Source organism: Calonectris borealis, chromosome 3 (assembly GCF_964195595.1).
Source record: "Calonectris borealis chromosome 3, bCalBor7.hap1.2, whole genome shotgun sequence".
Classification (NCBI taxonomy): Eukaryota; Metazoa; Chordata; class Aves; order Procellariiformes; family Procellariidae; genus Calonectris; species Calonectris borealis.
In genome coordinates, this window is record NC_134314.1 from 89,376,553 (window position 1) to 89,398,798 (window position 22,246).

Below are 22,246 nucleotides of genomic sequence, written 5' to 3' on the forward strand. Positions count from 1 at the left end.
GGGGAAAATTATATATAATCTACAGGGATCTCAGTATAGGTCAAAATTTGATTTAACAGACTAAGCAGCTATAGTACATGAAATCCCTTTCTACACTCAGCTTTTCTTTTTTCATTTCTTTTTTTTTCTTTTTGTCAAGACAGCAGATGAACCTGGGGAAGGCAATGCTGGAGAAGGGTAACAAAGGTAAAGCTACTCTCCAAAAAAACATCTTTTTTGAAACTGCTTTTCTAGCTGATGCTTTGGGTGGGGGATGCTTGGGCCATAGTGAAAGTCTACCTTCTGACAACCACATCCAAAACCCACAGAAATTAATGAGGTTTGGACAATGTTCTTGCAGTTTCACTTCCCTCTAACCAGGTGCCAAGGTGCTCCTCTGTCCATTTGGAATGGAGCAGCCAAGCTCTAGTGAGCTGATTATTTTCCTCATTCAACTGCATGAGCAGGGGAGGTGGCTCCCCTCACTCTTCTCGGAAGATGGAGAAGATCCTCTGCTACCTTGGTTGGGGAAATGACAGTTTATGAAAGGAGGACTTTGTATGACAGGAACAACCTCCTCCTTCGAGAAAAGAGAAGTCAAGTTATAGGGTCGTCATCCTTTTTCCACAGGAGCTACTGGAAGGAGGACTGGTTTTCTGTCTCCTGTAGTAAAAGGAGAGGCCACCAGTGATGATACACATTTGTACTCTCAAGTTGCTGAGGTAATGGGGGGTAAAGAAGAAGAAATTACAGAAATACACACACACACACACACACCCCCCCAACTCATTCTTCACCAAGGAACAGAGAGAGAAGTAAAAGAAATGAAGATAAACAGATCAGAGTCAAAGCAGCAGCAAAGAATGTAAGAAGAATTTGGGAGAGGAAGGAATCTGATCCAAAACACCTCCCTGAGGTTAGCTACTGAGACAAAGAGAAAAAGAAGAACCTGAACTGAGGGATCCTAGAAGAGCCATACTGCCTCTAACACCAAATGTTCACAGGACTTTAAATCCCAGAATGAAAATGCATCATGCTCCTTCCTGGAACATTTTCTACACCCCCCTGCTTTCTTTACCGAGCAGACAGTGGCCATCATCAACTTGCATCCACAGGGTCATGACTACCCTTGCATGTTGCCAGTTCCTTCTTCTTAGGCAGATAGGGTAACAAAATATACCTGAGTCATCTTGCATGGTAGTGGGTGCAACTGATGAATCAATACAGCTCTCTCAGGTCTAATACCAGGTTTTGCAGCCTGGAGAGGAGGCTTGTTTACTGCCCTGACCTCACCCAAGTTAACTAAGAAATTTTGAACAGCTGGATTTTGACTCTAATCACTGTTGCTAGTGGTACCACTGGATCCAGCATAAACACATCACATAACTATCTTCTTGTCTTTCTTTCAGAATGTATTGCTTAGATGAAGTATTTTAGGTAGCTCAGGGAATTCACACTCGGAAGGTGTGAATTTCCAGGGCTGGGAACACAGAAGAGAGGTAAACTCGATCTGTAAACTAGACCATACAGTAAGCTAGATCCTATGGGTAAAGAAAAAAAAATCTTCTACAGAGAGCATTAATTTATTGTCGCAAAAAAAATCATTTTGCAAACATTTAAAGTATTTGACCATCTAAACAGCATTTGGAAATGTACACATTGCTTCTTTTTTCTCCTCATTTCAGAAGTGGGCTAGAAGCAGCACAAAATATTCTGTTCTTTGCTATGAAGTGGAACATACTTGCCTGCATTTTAACTGAATTTATCAGGTCCCTGATTTTGTTTCACAGTCAATGACAACTTGAATTCTACTGAAATAAATATTCATAGCATGCATATTCCAGTCATATGTGTGAATTTGTAAAGTTAAAGCTCAGTTCCCATAATTAAAGCCATTAGTAAGGATTCCAAGATGACTTTGTGCTTATGCAGAAACTTTCAGAAGTATTATCTCCATTTTTTAACACCAGCACTTGGCTGGAAGTGCCTTAATGCTCAGCTAGTATGGAAGCAAGCACTTTTACCTGAGGGATAAAACCTGAGCTTTGGGTTTTAAAGGTTCACGATACAGTCACAAAGTAAAATACTCTAAAATATTCTAAAATAAAATACATTAATTTAAAGAACTCCACCAAAAATAAACCTGAGAGAACTGCAAATATGCTCATGGCTGTTCTGAAGGCAAAGGAGAAATGAATTTTGGGAAACAAATTAGTTGCTATTCATTGCTTTCTCAGCTCTAGTCATAATTTGCTCTGTTCGGGCCCAATTCTAATATCAGTGACGGAGGCCCATAACCTCTGGCTGAGTTAAGTCATGTTGTGTGGGATTGGCACATGTTCAGTTGCTGAAAAATCATTACTGGGAACTACAAAATGCAAGATGGTGATATATCCTAATGCAGCAATTCCCAGGATGTGGTCCCTTGGGGATTGCTTTGGGTTATGCAAGGGTCTCCCCCTGAATCAAATATCTCAGTTTTAAATGTTGGGAAAGCATCCAAAGGTGAATACTGTCTGCAGCAGGGGCACCATCCAGGTAGTGGAAGTGGAGATTGTATTTGTGGGTAAACACAGAGGCAGGAAGGAAAACCCTGTGCTGATGCTTGTCATTCGTAGCTTGTGTTCTAAGAGAAAAAGGTTGGCATTTGGAAAAGAAAATGCATGCCTATAGCTGGGTGGGCAGGGGTGGGAAGGTGTCCTGAGATGGATAGGAATGTGGGGAAATAGGAAGATAGTGTTTAGTGTTACGTGAGATAGGGAAATGAGAGTCCAATGCCAGGTGGGAAAGAGAGTAGCTCCTGGAGATTTGGCAGCTGCCAAAACTGTCTTTGCAAAAAGAACTTGATGCTCCACTGCAATGAGTAAACTGATTAGCTAAAGCTATCTAATCAGTGCTAGGGTACCGCACAAACAGAGATGTTCAATTGTCATTGCTTAGTTACACTAATAGGAGAAACAAGCCCCCCCAAGTTTAAACGTTCCATTTTTCCCTGCTATACTTTCTCTCAAGCTACCTTTCACATCTGGAGGAAGCTTCCTATAAGTATCCATAAAACCACTTCATCAGCTTTCAGCAAATCCCTCATTAAAACTCCTCCTTGTCACGGTTCCTGGATAATGTCTAGATTATGGGGGAACCGATAACATGTCACTCATGCCCACCAGTAGTCAGATGGTCTAAGGCTGGAAAGGACTGATGTCCTGGTCACACTCTATCTTGTTGTTAGCCTGTCCTTCCCTGACCTCCTCCTGGCTTCATCTTCTTCTGTGACAGCTCAGAAAAGAATCCCTTTTTTAGCCTGATAAAAGATTTATGGAGCCATCATCTGTCTGTCAGTTCTTCTCTAGTAATTTCTGAATCTATTGGCCAATTTTAGCTAAATTTGGCAGTGAAGTAGAAATCTCAAAGATGTTTTAGTACTTTAAAAAACCAAGATAACCAAAGATAAAGATACCAATACTACGTTCCCCAAGGTAAAGAACACAGTGTGAGCTTGCCTCGAGATAGATATGACGGAATGCATGCAGGAAAAATATTATAAATTCTCCACTCATGGGAAACTCTGGTTTGTGCACTATAAACCCCATTATGCTGTCTCTCTAGTGAATTCTCTGATATGTAATAAGTAGTGCATGAACACTGCAGCATAGCTATCATTCAGTCAATCAGCATAAAAAGTCAGTCAATCAGTGAAAAAAATCTAATGGAAAAATAGGTCCCTTAGTTCTGGGGACCAGTGAACAACTCGCTTGCTGAGCGTTGGCATGGTGGTATTTTTCTTTTATAGCTGACATGCCACTGCCCGGAGCTTCTTACAGCCAGAAGTTGTCCTGGTGTTGCTCACAGCTATCATGAAGGACTTATGCATTAACAAGCAATGAAAGGCTACAAGGAACATACTGAGCTAGGCTCTGAAAGCCTGTGATTTGAGGAGTCCACCGACTGCAAGTTTCCAATGTGCTCATTGCACTTGTCTTCAGCCAACTTTTCTGTATGCTTGTACATTTATGGATAGCACTTCAGGGAAATCTGTGACTTACAAAAGGCAAACATTTAAATGTAAAGAAGAAAAACAGATCTCCTGAGTGACTGTTGTTAGCAAGCTGTCTTCAGGAGGAGAATAAACCAGACAACATTCTATGAAGTATGTCTATTTAATAACATTTTTTTCTGAAATAATGTAGTCTTCTTATTAGACACAGAGGGCTGGATATATCTTACATAAATATCACTTGACTCTGGTCATTGGTATGATTTGTATCAGCAGAAAGTTAAAGGTCAGGTCAAAGGGCACGCATAGGTTGGTGTCAGGGATGAAACAGGGCAACACGCAGTGACACAGAAGGCAGATCATGTACAAAATTGGAGATATTTTCACACTAGAGAAGGAACAATGGTGGCAGCTATTAAAAACAAGGCAGTACATAAATCAAGGCTTGCTCCTTCAGACTGTGATGAGCCATCCCAACACTTCCACTACTAAATATATTGCCAGTGTCAGCAGAGGCTGGATTTATTCTCACTAACTATTTACACTTACACTTACACTTACCCTTACACTACTCACTGACTTCATTTTCCTATCACTTCAAGTTAGATAGTATCATTACCTCTGGTCCCTCTGATCCACCAATCTCTCTTTGTCTTCTTTTTAAAAATATTTTTAAATCAAAAATCACTGTACTGAAGTCACTGAAAACCAAAAGCTGTGAAAGAGTAAAGAAGAGGGCAACAGTCACGCAAGTATCAATCTTCACAAAATTGGATACACAATCTTATGATGTTTGGGCCCCACATAATCTCCATGTGAAAAGTTTCTGAGAAATGTTAAGTACATAAATATCAGCTTTTTAAGGACTGCCATTCAAAAAAAGACCATAATTTATGACAAACTCCTACACTGCACAATGTGCTCTTCAAGAAGAGGAAAGTAATGTAGTCGGAAAGTAATGTAGAGGAAAGTAATGTAGTTTCAAAATTATTAATTTTAAGTTCCCTTTTCATTTCCCTGAACTCTCACTCAGTAGTTTTATTCATTGATGTTAAGTTAAAGAGTGATAATTAAAAAAAAAGACTTGATAATGTTTTTTCTTTGCATTATCCAAAACCCTTTTGCTTAGCAGAAGAGGGTGCGTTTTACAGTGAAGTGCATTCTATTGATGCCTCAAAAAATCTTCTTTGCTTTCTAAATCACTGCTTTGTCTGGGTTACATGATAAAATAATTTGTAATCTCCATCAGACTGTGAAAAGCGAGTATCTTCAACTCTTGAGAATAAAGTAAAATTGCAAAATGTGGCTACACTAAAATTAAAGAGCAGATGATGCTTCATTGAACTCAGGGAGAATTAAAAACATCTGTCAACATATCGTAACAAAAACTCCTACAGTGAACAAAAGTCATAAGTGCAGCTCTCTTACTTCCAGAGAAGTTTGCTAATTTAAAAACTATGTACATGAAAGAGAATCAGGTCTTGAATTTATGAAAGTGATCTTACCCATAAAGAACTGAGGAACAGAAACACGCTACAGGATCCACACACACACACATTCACGCAGTGGGTGACGAGTGTATGAGCACGTAACTGACTGCACTTCCAGGCACGTGAGAAAGGAGGACTTGTCACTGTATTGCTCCTGGATGATGAATCATCCAGCAATAAATTATTCCAGCTGACTTTTCCCAGGGATCCTCATTGTCAGATGCGACAGACACAGAGATGGAGACAAGCAACAGCCACTGCACCAGCGGTGGGGAATACGAGGGAGAGGTCAGAAGAGGAAGTTTCCTACCCAGCATGTGAGAATTGACAGCTCTGAAGATACTGGGGACACTTCCATATGACTCATCTACAAGCCGTCTACAGCTGACTGATCTACAACCAGCACAACAGATGAAACTCTAGCCCTAATGAAGCCAAGAGAATTTTGCCAATAACTACAACAGTGCCAGGTATTCCACCTGATGGCTTTGAATTTTTTCCAAACACATTAACCAAAGATTGTGTTTACTTTGATATATAAAAGAATGCAGACTTGACAAACCCTCTCAACTTTGTCCAGGCAGTGTAGTAAGAACTGCTGTGTATGCAATGACTTTTTTTTCCACATAATGTTCAAGTAACATTGAAGTTGCGGACAGGATTCAAGATTTTCCTTGGTTTTAAAATTTTCACCCCATCTTTACCATGGTAATTTTTTTGCTCTGTACATTAAAAATAAAACAAAATAATTAAAACAAACCAAATCAACAATTCTGTAGCACGAAAAGCAGTCAGAAAAGCAAATGTTTCCACTGATACTGTGCAAATTCTGTTAATCTAAAGCATTCATTGAGATGTAATATCACGGAGTACTATGCCTGTAAAATGCAGATGTTGAGCTCTGATGACATCAATTCTAAGAGAAATATAAGCGCAGAATAAACAAATATATTGGCTGCTATTTATGGCTCTCTTTCACTTTCTTTGTACCCTCTCCCTTTCCCCAGTGGGGCTGAGAAAGGGCTTAGCTTCTGCCCATAGTTGTGCCGCTGAGGTGAGCAGCAGAATGACAGAGTTCAACTAGTTGTGGGAGCACCAAAATTTAGTAAACTCCCTGTGGCTCGTGGCTGTTTTGCACCATAGTAAGATAGGTGTGAAGATTTTTCCCCGCCACCGGGACATTAAAAACTGCTTTTTGCTATGTGGACATTTTGGTGTCTATTAATACACTTGAACATGAGCTTAAGCTTCTCTGTTTATAGGCACTCTGTATGTGGCCTCTTATTTTCTACAAACTTGTAGGAACTTCATATGCCTGACATCTCTGTCTTTATGCCAGTTGCTAGGTAGCACTAACAAGCAAAGGCACAGACAACACAATCATAGAAGCTTCACTGACACCAAAATGCCTTTAATTTCTTAGCGGTTGCTGCAAGACCAAGCACTTACTGGGACAATGTATGGCATTCTTTCAGCATGTCCCTGACCCTTGCTGTTCTGCTCTCCTGTGCTCTGGGCAGAAAGAATATGCATGATACACTACTGCTGGGAAAAATGCAGGGTTTTGGTTTGGGTTTTTATGCAGCTATACAGGTTTCGCCATACTTTGCATAATTAAGATTCACTTAGGTTTGAAGAGGTATGATCTATATTGAGCCTTTCAAAAGCATGCTAAGGATGTGTCCTCCTATGAACAGCAGGTGCAAACTAGCTCAATAGAATATTATATACTATACCCTGAAGAACATATAAAATGCAGCCTTAAAGTTAACTGGAGACTGCAGCACACATAATTCACAAGAGTAGAATTATATTTCCAGAGACACATTTTAAATATTATTTCTTACTCTGCTCACCCCAAGCAAATTTCTCACAATCAGCTGAAACAAGATCTCTGCTACAGGTACAGAAATTCTGCACTACACAGAAAGCAAGACGTTAGAAATCCACATCCTCTTTTTTATTTTGGGAGACACATTGATTTGATTGCTTTCAAAAAATGGAAAAACCCCAAGCTTCTGAAAATCTAGCCTTTCTTTTGATTCCGCTATTAAGCTGATTTAGTTCAGTATAAAACAATAGAATAAATGTCAATGTAGGCTGTCTGCAAATTCCATGCCAAGGTTCAACTCGGTGCAAATTTTGGAACACAAAAATTAAATTGTCACCGCCACAATGGCACACAACTCAAAATCCATAAAGTAGTGACTGTGGTGAAGCTTTGCACAGATCTTTATATGGGGTTTATTATTTCTTCAGATTAGCAAGTGGTGGAGCTCAGAAAGTCACCATTAAGGATAGAAATGTAATGTCTCCCTTACATACATACCCTAGTGGAATTCAACTTGCAACTATATCCATTGTCAGCAAAGTTTTATAGTATGCTTCAACAGATCTGTAGAATGCTTAACATTTTTCTATGAAATGTTACAGTTTTGTATGTCATTTCCATACAACCCTACCTCATTTTTATAGATGCTATTGATTTATACTAGAATTTTAAGACATGCCTGCTATGGACTTAATTTTCCATTGAATTGTAATGAGACTCCAGCATCTTATTCTTTATGTTGTTGTAGAATCCTTAATCTTTTTTTCAGTTCCTTAGGATATATCCACAATGATTCTGCACTTTTTACCCATCTCGTTATTTTAGGAGAGAAGCATGCCTTTTAAGTAAAAGTCCCTTCCTGATGAATTTCTGTGCAGCTATTAACGTTGGGTTCCCCACCTGCAGCTACTGGCACCTTACTGAAAATTCAAGCATACGTGGCCTGTGTTTATTTAGATTAAAACAAGGAAGCATCCAACAAATCTGACAGAAGCTGCACACTTTCATGAATCAGTCTATTTTACAGGTTCCATCTGCTCTTAAGTGCTTCCCAGAGAACAAACACTGTGTCACTCTACCGCATGTTTCCATTGCACTATCCCAAACACACTTAAGCTGCTGACAGATTAATGCTTAGTTCACTTGTGGCATACATTCTTGGGTCCTTACACATGTTCTTATAAGGAAATGGAACTCACTAAGCACTTAATCACAAGTGGGGTAGTGTTATTGTATTGAATACAACACGCTAACTTTGTTTCAGGAACAGGTTAAGGTATCTCTATATAAGCCATTGCTGTCACTAGCACTGCCAAAGACCCTGGAAATCAAATGACTTTTGTCAACCTCAGTTAAACAAAAGCAAGCAGAAATTTGCCAAAGGGTAGCCCTGGGGGCTAGGGTTGAGCCACCTGAGGAGTGTGCAGAAATGGTCAAAGGATTGTGCTGTTTACTGGAATGCAACTTGTATGGCTTAAGCATGCACATATTTGCTTGAAGCCATTACAAATAGATCTTGATAAAATGACTGCAAAGGCAGGCAATAATAGGCAGATATAAAAAACAATAGCAACAAAGCTGATACAATACAAATACAACCCAACTTGCTAAAGACATCAGCAATCCAGCTAATTGTGAATTTACCTAGCTAGGAAGCAGTAACAGCAAGAAAAACTGGTATGAGTATATGCAAAATATACACCATAAATATCTGCATTTGTGCCTGGGAGAAAGGTAGAGTTTCATGGAGAATCCTTTACAACCTTACCTGATGTAAAACAAGTTCAATCAGTTCAGAGCAGCCAAGAATCTCACCTTGTCTTACGTTTAAATATAGGGCACAAAAAGGCAGGGATATTATTTTAGGGTGAATATCAGAGAAACTGCAAGTAAATTTTCTTCCACATTCAACCTGGTAAATATTTTTCTGGTTCTGACCTTTGAAATAGATGTTATAGAAGAAAACTTAATGCTTGACTCTCTAAGCAGACTGACCCCGCAGTTATATACACCACACCATTATCGCCAACAGTGAAGGCCTTTTGCCACTGAACTGTATGTTGCCAAGACATTCAGTGAAATCGGGATCCACAAACCACCACTGATTTCTACGGAGCTGTGTCCTTTTCATTTATCAGCAAATTTGTTGTCACTCTTCCATTGCTTAACTTAGCCGGGTCTGAGTACAATTCGCTGTGGGGTTTTATTAGTGTCACTGGACGCAGTAAATGGTCTATCCCTGGTGTTTTCCGAATGCAAAGGTCAGGCACAGTGACAGTCCTCACCACTGCGAACAGGAGGGGAAAATTCATGTCCCACTGCAATATCTGGAGTTGGTTGTTCATCGATGGACACAGTTTAACACATCAGAGAGGTACAACCACTGTACTTTCTTCTTCTCCTCAAAGTATCAGAAGACAGGAGTACATCCCTGGGACAATGCTGCTCTCAGAGCAAGGCAGGGGGTTGAAAGCATGGAGTACTTAATAAAATTAACAATTTTAGTGAAAGTCAATATACTTTTATTTGTGCCACAGCTTAATGTTGATGCTCTGTTACATGAAAAAGACCTTTCCCTCCCTGCCTTTCTTTCTCTCTACTGGCACAAGCAACCTTGCACAACTTGATAGCATCTCTTGATAAATATCCAGCATTGGTAGAGCTCACCTGCACTGCAAACATGCCAGGAAGACAATACGCAGATGAACTGAATCCAGACAGGTAGCAACAGATAAAGCTTGAGTATGCATTCAGGATGTTATCTTACCACAAGCATGCAAACCTGCTTTTCATCTCAAAATTCTGAGATGTTGAATTGGTAGAGGTAATATTACCCAACTTGGTTACACATTTTGAAATCCCCTGAAAAATAAAAGGCCTTACTCTGGTGCAGTAGTGAGACAAATATCTAAGATAACTTATCTCTAGCTATTTTCATGAGAGCAAGCAACTAACTAGTAGGACATTCCTCTGGTCATAAGTTACTTTGTGTGATTTTTTGTAAGATTTGAGAAGTTACACTATGTTCCATACGACACAATGTCTGTGTTTCAGAACACCTCAAACAGTACAACATGCAGCAATTTCCCATTCTTTCCAAGCAAGATCTCCAGTCATATTTACATAAACATTTTTAAAACATGTATTTTGCGCCACTGTCTAAAGTGAAGTTCTCCACAAAATGCTGTGGTAAATCTTGCAAATTCCCTCTATGTCAAGAAAATTAATCTCCTAGATGTTTTTCCTTTTTATGACTGTATATACTGAGGCTTTTGTTTAGTAGCAATGTAAGATTTAATTCCATTTTTCAAAGTCTGCCAAGCACACTATTGCATGAAAAGATTTTCTTTTCTGTTTCTCTTTTCTATTTCATCAACAATGAATCGAGCAGAAAGACCTGGTTTAGGATGCTTCTACTTGTTGGCTGTCAGTTTTGCCAGTTTTCAGAAGACTTCTGAAATGTTGGCCAGCCTTAAAAGTACATTAAATCCTTGGTGTGCATCATTCAACGTACCTGAATTAATATGGGAACGTGCTCATGATGTGGCTGTAATGAACACACTTTGATTCCAGAACTTTATCTTCACTTCTGGCAGCCCATCAACCATATCTTCCAAGAGCGCACTGCATGGCTAGAGAAAGCTGATTTTCCTCTTAGGAAAGTGTTTGCAACTGTGTCAGTATCTGTTTTCTGTGCCCTCTCTCTTTTTTATCTTTTGTGATGATGGGGAGAAGTTCAAAGAAAGGCTTTTCCTCCCTAATTTTGATATTTCTGGGCTTCTTGTAATTGTCCTTTGGTTGCCTATACTCTTCCCTTTCTCCCTTTACTGGTCACGTGTGCATTGCATTCCTCAGTTTTCCTCCAAGATGACTTTATTTTGTTTGTAAAATATATTTTTTTTATTATTCATTAGTAGACTTGCATCATTTTCTGAAGGTGATTTTTTTCTCTCAGATATATTTATCTTGCTCTCACTTTTGTCAGCTTTCATGGCCCTTTGGGCAGCGTACTTTCTGTTTCTCAGAGCCTTTTTCCTTGGTAGTGCTATAGTCTGTCTTTTATTAGCCTTCCAACATTTGTAATCAGTTACCGTCTTTGTTCAGCTCTCTACCCACAGTCATTTGCTTTTTGTTTCTTCCTTCTTACTTTCATCTTCAAAGTCACATTACTAAAGGTGATTCAGGCTTCTGTGTCTTGTCTGATGATGAAATGACAAACTGAATCTGAGAAAAGAGTATACTCCAGTATACTCAAGGGAAGAGAAGGGCATCTGGGAGAGGTAAGAGGGTGGGAGAGGAGAAGCACTGAATCACCTGCTTAACCATGGAATTGGATTATCTGGGGCTCGGCAGACATCTCAGGGTTAGGTACCAGCAGACAGTATTTGGGGTTCTGGCCTAAAGTAGATAGATTTTCTAGTAGAAAACCAGAGTGGAAAGGAAGGAAGCACCACCTTTGGTAGCAGCCAAGGGAATACATGCAGGAGGATTTTGCAGGTGAGCATAAGGTCACATCACACCGTCAACCCTTTCACTCTTAATTGCATAATCCAACATTTAGATGTTGTACAGAGAAGTAAGGTGAAGATTAGCCATTGACTACATTTCTGAAGGCCAGGAACGGTTGTATTTATGAGGTAGTGCAACTAGTGTTTGTGTAGCAGTCAATATTCTCAGCATCTCCTTGAGTAGTCCCCCATGGCATAACTCTGCTGCTAATTATATGAGGCAGAGTGTCCTAACATTGCTGTGTCATTTCTTATACCAGGATTAGATAATTTAGAACTACTTCTGATACCTCCAAATGTTCCCTGTATAGAAGGACTGGATTTTCTGGTTCTAGGGGTTAAGGAAAACTGACTAACAGACCTTGACCAGGTCAAGAGAAATATAGCTTACAGAGATTTGATATGGTGGACAGGAGTATGCATGAACCTGTTAGCCAAGGTAGCATTATGCACAAACTTAGTAAACACAGGACCTGAAAAAAAGGATATTTCTGGTTTTCAGGGACATCTGAGTACTGCATTCCTAATAAGATCTTCCATTACATTTTAGCCCTTTTACTCAATAACTGGTAAATTCAAGAGCCGGTGAGCTTGTAGTCTACCATCACACTAGTAAGTGTGTGGTCTCTAGGATTTGCTCACTGCAGTAATTTACCTTTTCCTCTCACCTGCATGTTCAGTTTTTTCTCTTCCTTTCCTGTCAACATCAGTCTGGGAAATTTCAGCTTTACTCAACATCACCTATTTTGCTGCAGAACCTCTCTGACCTTCATTCTCTAGTTTCCCTGCTAGATGGATCATCTCACTAGGAATTTGGTCATTCATTGGCACAGCTCTTATTTGACAATACATCCTTCAATTTTCTGGTTCTGCACGCCCCTCTTCAAAGCACCATCTTTCCATCACTCGCTCTCCCTGGCCAATCTCATTGATTCACCCTTTAAACAGACTCTACGTTCTTCAATTTCTTTACTCTCCTTATCTACTGCTCCTTTCCTCTTCCCTCCCTCACAACTGTGTTTTTCCTTTTCAGCAACTTTTCCACTTTTTCAATAGAAAAAATGATTGCTTTTTCATCTTTTTCAGCCTTTCTCTCTAAGGTTGCTTAGACTGTTTTCTTGCTTAAATACCGCAGTTTTCCTTTTTCACCACTGTTCACACCTCCACCACGAAGAACTCTTAATTGATTTCCTCCTTAGAAGTACTGCCAAGTCTCCACTCTCTGACTCCTCAACTCAAATTGACAATTTATTCAAACAAAGAAACAGATATTTTCTGACTGAAATCAGACTCTTCCTAATTCTCCCCCCAGAGAATGCATTGTTCCTTACAACTTCTCTGCTGCTATTTTCTGCATGCCCTCTCTTTTTTTGTCTCTTTCATCAGAGATAGTATTGTAAGTTTATCTTTCTTTTTTAATGATTCTCCTCCCCTTTGTCTCCCTTTTCACCATGACTTCTGCCTCTAAAATAGCTTTTTCAAAGCAATGCTCAGTTACTGTCAGAGGAATCCAAAACTCCACATATGCTTCGTACGTATCTATTTTTAACTGTTAATTGTTCCCTTGATATCACTTCCCAATCCCATTTTAGTTCAGGTTCTAACCAAACCTTTGTTTAGAATCTGTATACCATCAACTCCCCTCTTTTCTTCTTAGCAAAATTCACACAGACACTGTGAATTCCCAAAAATCGTTCTCAAAATTGTTCCAGCTGAATAACTATGCTGCATTTTTGTCACAACACACAGGTCTTTGTAATATCTACTCATGCATTTGTAGGTTAGTGTATGAGAGCTTTGTATTTGCTTAGTACATGTTTAATACTCGCTTCTATTTTATTGACATGAGTCTTCTAATTGGTGTGTAACAGCAAGCAGACTAATGAAAAGAGCTCAGGTAAGGGCTGCGTAAGTCCTTACTTTGTAGATGGCAAGTATGCACGTACAAAAAAAACCCCGAACGATCCGCTGATTACAAGACAAAGATACCAACTATTACTGCTTAAGTAAAAAAAGACAAAACCAAACTGAATCTTTCAGTTCTGGTAGGCAGGTAGACTGGGACTGAAATCCTTATTCTAGACAAAGCTTGAAGCCCTGAATGGTCTAACATCTTAATCTTAAAGAGATCCCACAGTGCAAAAAAAAAATCTCTACAGATGAAGTTATCATTGACAGAGAACACAGCTCTTTCAAGAAGTGTCTTAAAACACCTTGGAAATACTATGTGAGAGACGAAGAAATCAACACTTCTAGTTGTGTCAGAGAAAAATGAAACTCTGGGAAAATTGGTGATTTAGTTCACTAACATCACTAGGAGATCACTATCCATAAAATTCAGATTCAAACAGCTCTTGGCATAAGTGAAAGGTGAAACTAGAAACTAAAACTGAAACTAGAAGCTAAAACTGAAGTTAGTAAGCACCAGCATAAAAATATAGAGCTGCTGGATGAACACTGTCAGAAAAATCCTGCAGCAGTGTAGCTATTTAAGAAAGTCTTAGCCTACCTAAGAAATGTGGTATATACTGAATGAGGTACTGCAAATTAACACTGATGCTGTTGAACTTCTACTCATGTGTGATACAGAATATTGGACAACCTAGAGACATCAAAATTATGCCTGAAAAACAGCTGGCATGACTGGAGAGAAGAGTAAGAGATTTTACCCATATGCACAATATGTGAAAATGAGGAAAGGTAGATGATGGAGCACTTACGGGAGTGTGAGCTTACAGAAGTCACTGAGGATTACGCAGCTCAGGATCACTTTTGGGGACAACGTGTGGTTGTAATGGAAGGATACAAGAAAAACAACTAGAAAAGAACCAAAGAATCGAAGGCGCTGGTGCTATGCAGATGTACGTAGCAAGCAAGCAGCAAACCAGAAAATCCATTTCCTATGTGGGATTGATCAGGACACAGATAACGTAGGCACCCATCTTCAGACGTAAAGCATTTCTTTTTCTTTTTTTGGAAAAGGCTGTTGGGATTGGAGGGGTCTGGAGGGGAGGAAGTAGGGAGGAATGGAAGATAGGAGAGGGCTGCTGAAGTACTTTAAGGGATTCCTAAAGATATCAGGCCATGGACAAGCATGCTCCCCGTTTATCTATAAAATAGGTACGCTGAAGCCAGAAACCATGCAAATATTACTAGAAACACCTGTCTTTGGAATTGTCTTACCTACAATTAACCAGAGACAATATACTCTCTAATTTGTACTGAGTTTTCCTACCCATAGGGCCAACAAAGAAGAACCAACTAGAGTTTACAGTTTTCATGGTTTTGTGGTGTATATTTTTGTCCTTTCAGATCTGCATAAGAGATATCCAACCTTCTCCAGAACAGAAACCATCTTTATGTTTCTGATTAAAATAACAAATATGCAACAAAAAATTTTATGGTGAGGCCTGTATTATCTCACTTAAGGATATGTGAGATAAAGTGGGGATAAAGTAAGAACAAAGACAATTATCATACATCATATATATCCTAATTTTTTCAAAAGCTGTATAACATGACAATATACAGAGTACAGTGCATGCGAAGGTCTGACTTACACTAGGAGACACATGTTCAAGTTTTTGTTAGACTACAAATATAACATCAACAGTCTCTCATGAGGATTTCTAACTCTTTCATGAGCTGCAGTGGTTTGTAAAGATGGTCTGGCCTCCACTGATTTATGCTAATAGTGTCAGCTAATTTCATATAACTCACTAAACACAAGCAGTGAAGACTGATCTGCTATCAATAACCTGGGAGGAAAGTGGAGAGGTGATCTTGGTGCTGTCCACTGTTTCTACCTGCTTTAGCAGTTTGTCTCTACCAAGCTCTCTCTCAAGTGAGAGCTTGATTTCCTCACGTTCCTCTGTTGATTTCCTCACGTTCAAGGTGTACCAAGGCTACTTCGTGCTCTTCACTCGGTTTACAGCAACAGCTCCCTGAGGTTCCAATGACCTATGATGCCCCCAGCTTTGCACATTTGCACAAACACAACCTACTCTTTTAGCAAATGTACCTCGTTCTTCCTTTCACAAACCTCTGATGTTTACTTGGGACTACTATCTTACCATCTCTAGATGACAAATCAATGGAACCATTCATGACCCAAAAATGAACTCCTAAATCTTAATTCACACCTTTTTGTTTAGACAATGGAAAGAAAGGACACTCCAGCTATTCAGATTTTCCCATGAGCTGTATTTTTTTTAATCTCTTACAGTTCTTTGGTAAGATTTTTTTTCTCTTCTTTCCACACATTTTGCTCTAAACATTAGAGATAAATGCCTGTGGCCATTTTCTAAAACCCCAGAAAAGTGAGCAAGATATAGATTTTATTCTTTCTGTTCTTTGTTACATTCTTTCTTTGAATTGTTTTCTCCACCTTCACATTTCTCCCTCTCAGGTGATCCCTGAGGTAAGATTTATGTGTTCTACTGATGTTTTATGATTAAGACACTGAACTTGGGTCACTGAATTACTACTATCTGTAGGTTCAGGTTCAGAAACCTGCCAGCCACGCACAAGTCCCCAGGGGACCTCCCACTACTAGGGTGCCGATTGGTGTGGAATCCAGACTTTAACCCTTAAGCACTAGCATCCCCCAGTGGTCCTCTTTATCACTGCAGTTGACTTTTTTTCCTTGAGTTTTCTAGGTACTCTAACTTTCAATGTAAATGTAAATTCAAGTCAAGCCTCAGAACTAGTCAGTACTCAGGAGTCTGCTGAACTCAGTAAAGAACCATATATATTTGATCACAGGTAAAGATGAAAAATTTTCATTTATTTCCAGTCATTGCATGTGTTGTGTGTATTACAAAACACATACCTGTAAGAGCAGGATTTTTTTTGTAAAACACATTTGAAAAGAGGGGAAAATCAGACCAAAAGAAATTCAGACTCTTTACTGGAGAGCCTTTATGAAGAAGAGAAAATAGGTTCAGAGTCTATTCCAAGAATATTAGGTTCTACAGCTATTTTTGGCTTTTTTACAAGATCATGACTCATGGAAAAGATACCATAGCAACTATCAATTTTTAATCTGCCTTTTGATTGAAGTTCACATACTTAGAAACTACAGTCTATCATATCTATTGAATTAGAATTCTAAATAAAAAATTCTTGACTGAGATTTTGTTCACACAATGAAAATTCAACCATGTTCTCAGAAAATACTCAACAAGAAGCACATCCCAGCCACTGTTCCTAAACCCAGCTCTTTGCAAAACAATCCAAAATCGTGTTAACTGGGACTGTTTTCCCTGTTCCCTAAAAGACCTCAGTCTCTGAGGAAAGGCGAAGTAATGGGATACTGCAGAATGTCACTGGAAGGGATAGAGAATAGGAGGAGTGAGAAGAGCAGACAAATGATGCACGTCTAACACAAATATGGGATGCTCCCAGCTACCCAGCTCCCTCCCACACCAGAAGCAGAACAGCCACATCAGCACAAGCCCTGTATCGGTGCTGACTCAGCAGAGGGAGGATGGAAGGGGAAGGATGTGCAAAGCTGCCGGGGGAAGAGAGAGAACAGTACGTCTGCACAACACTTCTGTACGGAATGAAAAGAAGGAACTTCCTCTTGTTAATGTTGGAGCCCTCCAACATGCTGCAGCACTGGAGATGAAGGGTTGTTAATTAAAATAGCCCATCTGAAAATCAGTGGGACTTATACATTAGCTTTAAGTCCAGCAGGAAATTATGAGCAGTGCAGAACAGAAACAAACATGTTTGATCTCTCTGTATCAGAATCTCACCAGACCTGATGCCACAGGAGCCCAGAGAGGCGACATGGCTTTACCCAGTCCCTTCTGCTTCCTAAATCCAGCAGGTGCATGGTGGCACTTAGCTATTTCTTTTCCTCCTATTAGTCTTGTTGCAATAGCTGAGGACATCTAGCAGAGTTTTATAACAGAGGCATAGTTCCACTCTTTGTCTGCAGGGAAAGCACTGAATACTTGAGACAAGGGGAAAAAACCCAAACCCAATCCCCAGAACATAATGTGCCTTCTCTGCAAGTTAAGGGCTAAATGCTGGGGTCCTTCCTCAGAGGTAACGTAAGGGTAATCTGCCTTACTCAGTATCTCTGAATGTGATCCTTCATGAGCAGCAGTCTGCCCAGAGTGTGAATGTGCTGAGACATGACAAACCCATGTAACACCTCTTGCTGATATTCTGTTATTCTGTCGTTAAGGCTCATGAGGATTTTTGAAAGGAAGTTTATTTTTGCAAGCTGCTGAGTGCTGTCTATGATGTGGGGCAGCTTTCACTTAGGCAAATGTCTTAACTTTTGTTAAGGCTCTTGGACGGACAGACTATTAATGTCACATTTCAAGAAAAGCTGTGTAGATACATTTGGCTTAGGCTATTCGGTGAAAGTACATGTTGTAGGTTTTAACAAATAATGGACAGTTATGGTTCAGCACAAAAGGAGAAGGCAGCTTTTCATCTTGACAGCCGCCACCTCGCCCCTTTTTTGAAAGTTCTAAAAATATTTGAGAGGTCCTAAACAATGTTCCTCTTATGTTATCGTCACTACCTAAAACACAGAAGTTGGTGTTCAGTATGACAAATCAGTTTTATGTAGTTTAACCATCTGTCTCTGCCGGTTACATGAAGTGGATGATTCTGAAAAAGTCAGCAACCATCATAATGAAAACATACATTACGATACAATGTGTCACACAGCACTGAAAATTAATCCTGCTGCTAAAGAAATGGAAAATGCACAATAAACACATTACCTGAAATTAAAATAGTTTTTGACCAAATCTCCAGAGCCTTTGAAGTTGTAACAATGATTTCCTATTTACATGGACTGCTCGAATTCTCAGGTGATTCCCTGTGGAGAGCTATATGAATACTTTTTCCAGAGCTGAGGAAAGGGAAATAGATAGCTATAATGGAACCGCAGGAGCAGCCAAGCAGTAGATTGATTCAACAGGAGAAATTCAATGCATCCCAAAAGATTTCCTAGGATTTGCTGTCCTGCTGCTTAGGGCACAATTTGTTGTAATGAGAAACTGAGGATTTTGTTTCAGGTGTGTCATAGCTTGTAGTGATGACTTGAAGGTATAAAGAAAAAACAACAACTGAAAATCTCTCTTAAATAATGCTTTTGGATGAGAAGAGAACAAGGACAACCTCTTCAAGGTGCAAAAAAGGTCAAATATCTCATGTAAATAGCATTCCTTAAGAGATACTAATTGAATGCACAGTCAAACCCTTTCCTTCATCTCCAAACTCTTGTATTAAACAGCTTGACAACTACAGTACACTTCAGTAAGCAAAACAGAGAAAGCTTTATTAAATTATCTGGTAAAATTGCATTTGGTCTCACTGTAATCTCTGCTCTCAGAAATGTCTGTAGAAAAATCCTCAGCTTTCAGTTGTGAAGAACTGACTTAACAAGTTATAAAATAAAAAACAAGTGAGGTTTTTAAAAATTTATTTAATAAGGGAACATATAAACAGGCAAACTACTCTCTTCATCTGGAGCGTGCCACTCGGTAGAAGGCTGGCAGGAAGCATGTACTGCTGCAGTACTGCATAAGCCCTGTTTGAAAGGTTAAGTGGGACGTGCATGATGTGAATTTCAACCTGAAGAAATGTGAGAATTTGTAGGCACTCATGCCCTCCTCTGTGAGAAGTAATAGTCATTACGAACACTGAGCTTCTCTACAGCTCTGGTGTACCACAGCCTATGCAGATTTCTCGCTAATTATTTTATAGTGAAAGCTCTGAAATGCCATGTTGTTTCTCAAGTAAAGCCCAGAGTTTTATCCAGAAACAGGCTGCCAGATGAAATTTCCTCAGGCAAAATGCAGAATGCTGATGGCATCATGGTTTGATTAGGGAAGACATGTAAAATCTGAGATGTTTATATTCACAGCAGCACATATTGTTCAGCATTAGCATGCCCCTCACACTTCTCAACATCACATTATGTACTGGAACATCACATGGTGTAGAAGAACCAACGGAGAAGAAATGGAGGCTCCAAAAAATACCTTACCAAGAATGAACATTCATGCATGAATGACATTATATCTGGACATTCAGCACAGGTTTACATTTAGTTACAAACAATGCAAATATCCAGAACCCAAAGATTTGAGTCTTAGAGCTTTTAGAACACAGACTAAAGCAGACAGCACCTGCCCTTTCTCCACTAGATGACCAAAGTTGCATTACAGCTCCAGGCTCCAATCAATTTCATGACCTACCACATGAAGTAGGATCTCCCAGAGCATCCTTCCTTATCAATAAAAGGCCCAAACTCAAACTCTCTCAGCACATAGCATAGGAGCAAGTACTGACCAGGAGAGAAGAATAGCAAATGCTTCACCACCTCAGCCCCTTCCCAAAATAAGGACCTTTTTCATTTCCAGTTGAAACTGCATTTTGCAAGTTTTTTTTATTCTTTCTGTAACTCTAGGAATAGAGTAGACAGAGAATATATATTATTTCAGCCAGCTACTTGTCCCTCAGGCTTGACTGAGCTCAGCATAAACCACTGATACCCCCATGGCAATACAGTCTGAACCAGAAAGTCAGCTTCTAATCAGGGATGGGGCAGCATCTGAACACATGAAACAGTGAGGACCTAATATCAGTTATTATTATAGTTCCTTTTATAATTTTATTTCCTCTCAGCCTGACTGTGGAAGCAGAATGGGAGTTCTGCCTCATCCATTAACCTGGAAAGCAAGGCAAGATGTACAGCAAGACATAAAAACAGTAAGAAGCATCTAGACGAAACACAATCTTTGCTTTTAATGAGGCAGCCCCCTCTCTCCCCATCTTTGGAAACAGTTGAACCAATTACATCTCTTACCTGTATGGTCCCAGAGTCCTGCTGCCATAATACAAAGCTTCTTCCCAGGATTCAAGGTTGATACAGGCATCCATGGCACAGTCAAGCATTTTCAGCTGATAGATATTTGTGTCTGGAAGACGACCCAGAGTGCTGCTCAAGAGATTCTGGCATCTTGCCAGAACCTGCTCCCACTCTGTTATTAGCCTTAGTTAAAGAAATATCTTTAATCAAACAAAAATACAAGTTCTAAGTGTTGTTAGCAAGAAGTAAGAGCTACAGGGCATTGAGATAAAAAAGCTGCCATCATTCCAGACTCTGCTTCAATTCTTAAAAACATACTTGAACTCCGAAGTGGTAGCTTAGGTAACTATGCTTTGTTTACATTTGGCAAAACAATTGCTAAAGAAGGCAGTATTTCAGCAATAATGGGTAAAAGAAAGATGACAAAATGAAAGGATATTTTAATACATACAAAATAAAATTCAAATACTTTTCTTTAGCTGCTGAAACATTATTATTTACTTAAGATACTCCTCCAGATCTTACACTCAAGGGCAAGAACCCATAGAAATGTGTCTTAACAAAATGTCTCAGCAGCTAAAAAAAGAAATTTAATTTTTTGTATATTAAAATAATGACACATACTTTTAAGCTGCCCAAGATTTGGTTTAGAATTCTCATGAAATTAGAACCTTTTCTTGCAATTAATTAATTTTCTTTCTCCTTGAAACAGTTGTAAAAAGCATTGTTTTTTTTTCATGTACAGCTGCATGATTCATGCATGAGGAAGAAAAGCATCGCAGTTCTGATGTCTGAGTAGTTCAGGATTAAGGATCTTGGCAGTAAAGAAGATTTTTACCTCCAATGCTACAAGAAGATTTTTCGTGTGTTTGGAAGAGAGGAAAAGTAAGCTGAGGCTTGCATTCACTTTAGTTGGCTATTCCTTACCACAAATCACTTATTTTCATTACATTCTACGCTGGTTTGACTTCTCTGTGGACCAGATTCTTCTCTCTCTGACCACATGTAAGCTGAATACCAATACTCCCAGATTTTAAATGAGTACTGTCATCTGGGACTTTATGGGAGTCCCAGAATGCAAGCAGTCTAAACACCGAAAAGGTACCACACACACCAGTAAGAACAAATCAAATTAAAAAAAATTAGACTTATAGTAAGAGAAGTAATAACATCGTTTGTATCACAGTCCTTTCCATACAATCAACTCAAGGAAGTTCAGCAGTTATCTTCACATTACTGAAAAACTATTCACCCCAATCCAGCAATGGATTTAAGTGTACAATGATAACCCTGTGATGAAGTAATTAGTCCTTCCTGAACAGGGGAATATTTACCTACTTAAATTTAAAAATGTGACCACTATGTGGCTGGGCCAGGATTTATAGCATGGTTGTTACAAGGCTAAACTAATTATTTGTGAATTGCTCTCATGCCCTTGGATTGAAAGAACCGTATAAGGGAAGGAATGTGTTGTTATAAAATTGCACCTTAACCTTTATATCTCTGGCAAACATCCATGTATTCTTTACAAATGATTAAGGACAGACAAACAGAAGAATGAGGGATATTATTTCCACTTGATACAATTTTTGTAGAAAGTAC

General features: G+C 39.2%; 1 protein-coding gene across 1 annotated transcript in view; it reads right to left on the reverse strand.

Annotated features, from left to right (window-relative positions):
* Positions 1 to 22,246, reverse strand: part of SMYD3 (SET and MYND domain containing 3) — a 437,259-nt gene that overhangs the window by 28,829 nt on the left and 386,184 nt on the right. The window contains exon 10 of the mRNA XM_075146580.1: positions 20,642 to 20,816. Coding sequence (XP_075002681.1) covers positions 20,642 to 20,816 — 175 coding nt within the window. The remainder of the gene's footprint in view (positions 1 to 20,641; positions 20,817 to 22,246) is intronic.